At 38.5% G+C, this 8,504-nt stretch overlaps 1 gene segment (V, D, J or C); it reads right to left on the reverse strand.

Annotated features, from left to right (window-relative positions):
• Positions 1–5,397: 5,397 nt before the first annotated feature.
• Positions 5,398–6,120, reverse strand: LOC129620772 (T cell receptor alpha variable 22-like). The segment is given in 2 exon segments: positions 5,398–5,870; positions 6,069–6,120. Coding segments are annotated over 2 exon segments (525 nt in total).
• Positions 6,121–8,504: the final 2,384 nt, after the last annotated feature.

The raw sequence follows: 8,504 nt of genomic DNA on the forward strand, positions 1-8,504 counted from the left end.
TTTCCATTTAGCATAGTACTTGAAGTCCTTGTCACAGCAGTCATATAGGAAAAACCGCAGTATGTAAGACGAATGCTAACAAGTATGAAAGGAGAAATTAACAATAACACAATAATAGTGGGAGACTTTAATACCCCACTCACACCTATGGATAGATCAACTAAACAGAAAATTTACAAGGAAACACAAACTTTAAAGGATACAATAGACCAGTTAGACCTAATTGATATCTATAGGACATTTCATCCCAAAACAATGAATTTCACCTTTTTCTCAAGTGCACATGGAACCTTCTCCAGGATAGATCACATCCTGGGCCATAAAGCTAGACTTGGTAAATTCAAAAAAATAGAAATCATAACAAGCATCTTTTCTGACCACAATTCAGTAAGATTAGATCTCAATTACAAGAGAAAAACTATTAAAAATTCCAACATATGGAGGCTGAAGAGCACGCTGCTGAATAACCAACAAATCACAGAAGAAATCAAAATTTGCATAGAAACGAATGAAAATGAAAACACAACAACCCAAAACCTGTGGGACACGGTAAAAGCAGTCCTAAGGGGAAAGTTCATAGCAATACAGGCACACCTCAAGAACCAAGAAAAAAGTCAAATAAATAACCTAACTCTACACCTAAAGCAACTAGAAAAGGAAGAAATGAAGAACCCCAGGGTTAGTAGAAGGAAAGAAATCTTAAAACTTAAAGCAGAAATAAATGCAAAAGAAACAAAAGAGATCATAGCAAAAATCAACAAAGCCAAAAGCTGGTTTTTTGAAAGGATAAATAAAATTGACAAACCATTAGCCAGACTCATCAAGAAACAAAGGGAGAAAAATCAAATCAATAAAATTAGAAATGAAAATGGAGAGATTACAACAGACAACACAGAAATACAAAGGATCATAAGAGAGTACTATCAACAATTATATGCCAATAAAATGGACAATGTGGAAGAAATGGACAAATTCTTAGAAAAGTACAACTTTCCAAAACTCGATCAGGAAGAAATAGAAAATCTTAACAGACCCATCACAAGCATGGAAATTGAAACTGTAATCAAAAATCTTCCAGCAAACAAAAGCCCAGGTCCAGACGGCTTCACAGCTGAATTCTACCAAAAATTTAGAGAAGAGCTAACACCTATCCTGCTCAAGCTCTTCCAGAAAATTGCAGAGGATGGTAAACTTCCAAACTCATTCTATGAGGCCACCACCACCCTAATACCAAAACCTGACAAAGATCCCACAAAAAAAGAAAACTACAGGCCAATATCACTGATGAACATAGATGCAAAAATCCTTAACAAAATTCTAGCAATCAGAATCCAACAACACATTAAAAAGATCATACACCATGACCAAGTGGGCTTTATCCCAGGGATGCAAGGATTCTTCAATATCCGCAAATCAATCAATGTAATACACCACATTAACAAATTGAAGAATAAAAACCATATGATTATCTCAATAGATGCAGAGAAAGCCTTTGACAAAATTCAACATCCATTTATGATAAAAAAAAAAAACTCTTCAGAAATCAGGAATAGAAGGAACATACCTCAACATAATAAAAGCTATATATGACAAACCCACAGCAAACATTATCCTCAATGGTGAAAAATTGAAAGCATTTCCTCTAAAGTCAGGAACAAGACAAGGGTGCCCACTTTCACCATTACTATTCAACATAGTTTTGGAAGTTTTGGCCACAGCAATCAGAGCAGAAAAAGAAATAAAAGGAATGCAAATTGGAAAAGAAGAAGTAAAGCTCTCACTGTTTGCAGATGACATGATCCTCTACATAGAAAACCCTAAAGACTCCACCAGAAAATTACTAGAACTAATCAATGACTATAGTAAAGTTGCAGGATATAAAATCAACACACAGAAATCACTTGCATTCCTATACACTAATAATGAGAAAACAGAAAGAGAAATTAAGGAAACAATTCCATTCACCATTGCAACACAAAGAATAAAATACTTAGGAATGTATCTACCTAAAGAAACTAAAGACCTATATATAGAAAACTATAAAACACTGGTGAAAGAAATCAAAGAGGACACTAACAGATGGAGAAATATACCATGTTCATGGATTGGAAGAATCAATATAGTGAAAATGAGTATACTACCCAAAGCAATCTATAGATTCAATGCAATCCCTATCAAGCTACCAACAGCATTCTTCACAGAGCTAGAACAAATAATTTCACAATTTGTATGGAAAAACAAAAAACCTCAAATAGCCAAAGCGATCTTGAGAAAGAAGAATGGAACTGGAGGAATCAACCTACCTGACTTCAGGCTCTACTACAAAGCCACAGTTATCAAGACAGTATGGTACTGGCACAAAGAGAGAAATATAGATCAATGGAACAAAATCGAAAGCCCAGAGATAAATCCATGCACATATGGACACCTTATCTTTGACAAAGGAGGCAAGAATATACAATGGATTAAAGACAATCTCTTTAACAAGTGGTGCTGGGAAATCTGGTCAACCACTTGTAAAAGAATGAAACTAGAACACTTTCTAACACCATACACAAAAATAAACTCAAAATGGATTAAAGATCTAAACGTAAGACCAGAAACTATAAAACTCCTAGAGGAGAACATAGGCAAAACACTTTCTGACATACATCACAGCAGGATCCTCTATGACCCACCTTCCCAGAATATTGGAAATAAAAGCAAAAATAAACAAATGGGACCTAATTAACCTTAAAAGCTTCTGCACATCAAAGGAAACTATTAGCAAGGTGAAAAGACAGCCTTCAGAATGGGAGAAGATAATAGCAAATGAAGCAACTGACAAACAACTAATCTCGAGAATATACAAGCAACTCCTACAGCTCAACTCCAGAAAAATAAATGACCCAATCAAAAAATGGGCCAAAGAACTAAATAGACATTTCTCCAAAGAAGACATACAGATGGCTAACAAACACATGAAAAGATGCTCAACATCACTCATTATCAGAGAAATGCAAATCAAAACCACTATGAGGTACCATTTCACACCAGTCAGAATGGCTGCGATCCAAAAGTCTACAAGCAATAAATGCTGGAGAGGATGTGGAGAAAAGGGAACCCTCTTACACTGTTGGTGGGAATGCAAACTAGTACAGCCACTATGGAGAACAGTGTGCAGATTCCTTAAAAAACTGGAAATAGACCTGCCTTATGATCCAGCAATCCCACTGCTGGGCATACACACTGAGGAAACCAGAAGGGAAAGAGACACGTGTACCCCAATGTTCATCGCAGCACTGTTTATAATAGCCAGGACATGGAAGCAACCTAGATGTCCATCAGCAGATGCATGGATAAGAAAGCTGAGGTACATATACACAATGGAGTATTACTCAGCCATTAAAAAGAATACATTTGAATCAGTTCTAATGAGGTGGATGATACTGGAGCCTATTATACAGAGTGAAGTAAGCCAGAAAGAAAAACACCAATACAGTAAACTAACACATATATATGGAATTTAGAAAGATGGTAACAATAACCCTGTGTACGAGACAGCAAAAGAGACATTGATGTATAGAACAGTCTTATGGACTCTGAGAGAGAGGGAGAGGGTGGGAAGATTTGGGAGAATGGCATTGAAACATGTAAAATATCATGTATGAAAGGAGTTGCCAGTCCAGGTTCGATGCACGACACTGGATGCTTGGGGCTGGTGCACTGGGACGACCCAGAGGGATGGAATGGGGAGGGAGGAGGGAGGAGGGTTCAGGATGGGGAACACATGTATACCTGTGGCGGATTCATTTTGATATTTGGCAAAACTAATACAATTATGTAAAGTTTAAAAATAAAATAAAATTAAAAAAAAAAAGGAAAAAGAAACAGAAGACATCCAAATTGGATTAAAACTATTAAAATTCAAAAAGACAGCCTATCAAACAGAAGAAGATACTTGCAAATCATTAGTCAATAAGGGGTTAATGTCCAAAATATATAAAGAAATTTATATGCAATATAAAAACTATAAATAATCTGATTTTTAAAAAGGCAGAGGACCTAAATAGACATTTTTCCAAATGTCTATTTATATATGTCTATAAATGTCTATAAATAATGTCTATAAATAAATAAATGTCTATAAAACAGCATAAATGTTCTTCAAAAATTAAAAATATAAATACTATATCATCCAGCAATTCCATTCCTGGATATCTATCAGAAGAAAACAAAAACACTAATTTGAAAATATATATGCACCCTAATATTCACAGAAGCATTATTTCTAATAGCCAAGATATGGAAGCAATCAGTATTCATCCATATGAATAGATAGAGTATGTATGTGTGTATATATACATACATATATATATATACACACATACAATGAAATATTACTTAATCATAAAAAGGATAAAATCTCACCACATGAGACAACATGAAAAACCTGGAGGGTATTATACTTAGCAAAATAAGTCAGACAGAGAAGACAAATACTGTATGTTTTCACTTGTACATGGATTCTAAAATGCAAAACTAACAGAACTGAAACAGACTCATAGGGAATAAACTACTGGTTACTAGAGGGGAAAGGGGTAGGTGTAGGAGTGAAATAGGTGAAGCAGACTAAGAGGTACAAAAATTACATGTATGTTTTCATACTTATAAAATAAATAAAATTATGTAATGCGCAGTAAGGAAAGGAATCAACCCTGCCAATACCTTAACTGTAGCCAGTGAAACTGATTTCAGACTTCTTGCATCCAGAATTGAAAGAGGATAAATTTGTTTTAATTAAACGACCAAGTTCATATTAACCATTGAGCATATGTGTGTTTTTTGTTTGCGCTGCTGCAGGAGTAGGATGAGATGTATCTGCAGTTGTCTGTTGGGACACATCATGGTGAGGTAGGTTTGGATGGACATTCTTGGGACAGCCAACTTAGCTGAATAACATCTTCTTGGAGTCACTTTTCTCTTCTTTTATTTCCTTTCACTTCTTTCCATTTTGAAGTAGAGCATATTGTAGCTAAATATTTATTTTGATAGGGATTCCTTCATAGGTCAGTTGGTAAAGAATCCACCTGTAATGCAGGAGACCCCGGTTCCATTCGTGGGTCGGGAAGATCTGCTGGAGAAGGGAAAGGCTACCCACTTCAGTACTCTGGCCTGGAGAACTCCATGGGCTCTATAGTCCATGGGGTCGCAAAGAGTCGGACCCGACTGAGAGCCTTTCACTTTCACTTTCTTATCTTTTAATAGACCTCTCGTAGGCATTGGAGAAGGAAATGGCAACCCACTCCAGTGTTCTTGCCTGGAGAATCCCAGGGATGGGGGAGCCTGGTGGGCTGCCGTCTATGGGGTCACACAGAGTCGGACACGACTGAAGTGACTTAGCAGCAGCAGCAGCAGCTACAAGCTTGAGACTCTAGCGCAGAAGAAAATACAGATTGAGAGGAAGATAAAGACCAAAGTCTCAAATCTGTAAGGCCAATAAGAAGCACTGCAAATGCCCTGTGGTGGCCTCACAGTGTGTTGTGGCTGGAGAAGGGGCTGAGCCGCACGGAGGGTTTGAGTACAGGCTGCAGGTGCCCGGGGAGCGCAGTGCTGCACAGCACAGAAGTAAGTGCCTGAGTCTGTGGTCCACAAAGAAGAAATGTGCAGTGAGCTGCGGCGTTCTTTAAGGACTGTCGTGGCATTTAATCTTCCTTCCTGCCTTGTTCCTGAAGGAACGTAAATGAGGTGGATGAGGCGGCTCCGGGGCTTCTGAAGATACCACCACACACTGTCTGGCGAGGTGGAGAAATTACACCACAGTGTAGAGCTGGCTCCCTCCTGTGGAGTCAGGGCTGGGGGACTCTGCTCCACATCCACCCCTGTCACACCTGATGAGAAAGAGACAGACAGTCATAACTGAGGCTCACTGTAATTCTGAAAAAACCCTGAACGTGTCCCTCCAGCTCCCATCGATGTTGAGAGGGATAGGAAGTGTGCAGGACTTGTCAACTCTTTCTACTCCCTCCCTCAACAGTACAGCAGCTGCTCATTTCTTCAGATTCCCCTGCAGGGCAGCCTCAACTCACAGCAAACCCGGGCAAACAAAAGCCCCAGCACAGTGCCCCCTAGCCTCTTCATGATGCCTTGACTTGCTGCTGAGAAATTTTCACCTTAAAATACACAACTAAACCCATAAGTGGTGTGTCACTTCTTGTCTGGAAATGTTCCTGCTCCTGCAACCAATCAGCTCCCCCAACAAACCCTGCCCAGGTGACACTCTGTGACAGGAAGCCCCACCTAACAGTCAACTCCACCGAGAACACTGAACTTGAGAAAACAAATCCTTTCTTTGCAAATTGAAAAAGAAAAGAAAAAAATCTAAGATGCCCATAGGAATGAAACATTTGCAATACTCTATATTCTCTGTACTATTTGCCTTCACAGAACATGCCAACTTCCTGAAAATAACACAGGCTGAAACTGTAAATCCTTTAAGCTACCAGATCTCAGGGGTTTGCAGATAGCTCCCCCTACAGTCCTAGTCACCATGTCACTCAGAGCATAGAAGTACTTGGTCAAATTACTTCAGTGGGCTTTTTCCTCAGGTGAAAGGAAGTTTCACTCTTCCTGAATTCAGATGCAAAACTTTTGATGCCTGAAACAAGATTGTTTCCAGACATGTACTTCAGGAGAAGCTGGAGTCCTTGGTTGGGGTACTGCACATACCAGTAGAGATTAGGTTGAAGAGAAAATGAGTAGTTGCACCTCAGCTCCAGAGGGGCTCTTCAGAGACAGTGATGTGGCCACCGGGCTGGGTCACTCACTGGGCTCCTGAACCATTAATACTGAATCAGTGAACTCAGCTAAACAAAAGTCTCTATTCAAAGTCAAACCAGAACAATGTTCCGTGTGTGGACAAGAGAGTAAAATGGAACAGTACTCACTCAGCAGCAGGAGTGCCTCAAGCATCAGGGTGAACACCAAGGTCATGGTGGAGCAGTGAAGAGGCAGTGAGTTGCTTTCCGGGTGATTCCCCACAGACAGAAGTCTCATGACTGGGGGACTTGAATCCAAGTTGCTCTGCGGTTGAGGAGGAATGACAGGTGATATCGATTTCTTCTGATGTAGACTGTAGAGGGAGCTAGGAAGAGAAGATGTTTTAAAACTTCTGTCTCTAGTGTCTGAGATGCTTTACATGTCATTGTGTAAAAAATGGTGTCAGGATATCTCTTTGAATTGTAAGGAATGAAGTTTTTTTGAGCTTATTCTTATCTTTCCCATATTCACAACAGTGTCCTCCAGGGGTCAGATAGAGAAATAAAGAGAAATTCACAATTTTTGTTCACTGCCTTGCTGGCTTTGTATGGCTGAATTTTAAAGCATTATAATTATGTACAGAGCAGAATTTATGTTTTGTAGGCACTGAAACTTACAAAATTGCACTTTTTATAGCAGCACAAAATTATGGATAAAAATTAAATACAAAATAATGTTTAGAATGAGAAATAAAATCATAGCAAATTATAAATTTTAGAAATCAAATTCCACAGACAGCATAAATCTAGAAAATTGAGTCATATTTTAGTACTTATTTCCATGACACACTGCTATAATACTTTTTGTTTCTATACTTTTTGTCTTCATACTTTTTACGGTTTTCTTCTTATGACAATAAATTTGTAAAAACTTTAATACAGAGAAAAGAAAGATGATCATTGATTGAAATTTGCTTTCTTAAAAAATTCAAAGTGCATTTTGAAAATGGATGAAAATTTATAGGATTATGGTCAAAATTTGGAAACAATCTATCACAGTACTATGTGCTACAAGATTTCATTACATTCCAAATTTTCTTATGTCATAACAAATCCTAAATACTATCAACTGATCACACCAATTAACGAGTTTATTTTCTATGTTAGTTTCCTATTGATGAGTGACAAATTATCAAGAACTTTTGTGATGGAACAACATCTGTTTATATTGCAGGTTCTGTAAGTCAGAAATCAGCACACAGTTAAGCTGAACTCACAAGGTTGCAGTCAAGGAGGCAACTAAGACTGTCTGGGGCATGGGGTCCTCTTCCAGACTCAGTGGTTGCTGGTAGAATTCATTTCCTTGTGGCTGTAGCAGTCATGGCAACTTGTTTCCTCAAGACAAGGAGGATGTCTCTGATCACAGGAAAAGTTTAAGCTCTTTTTTAAAGAGCTCACTTGATTAGATTAGGCCCACCTAGGATAATCTCCTTTTGATTCATTCAAGGTCATACTGATTAGAGACTTTAATTACACTTGCAAATTTCTTTTATGTGTGTGTGTGTGTGTGCTCAGTCCCTCAGACTCTTTGCAACCTCATGGACTATAGCCCACCAGGCTTCTTTGTCCATGTAATTTTCCAGGCAAGAATGCTGGAGTGGGTTGCCATTTCCTCCTCCAAGGGATCTTCCCAATCCTGGGATCAAACCCACATCTCTTGCATCAGCAGACAGATTCTTCACCACCGCACTACCTGGGGAACCTTGG

The sequence above is a fragment of the Bubalus kerabau genome, chromosome 10 (genome assembly GCF_029407905.1).
Source record: "Bubalus kerabau isolate K-KA32 ecotype Philippines breed swamp buffalo chromosome 10, PCC_UOA_SB_1v2, whole genome shotgun sequence".
NCBI classification, from domain to species: Eukaryota; Metazoa; Chordata; class Mammalia; order Artiodactyla; family Bovidae; genus Bubalus; species Bubalus kerabau.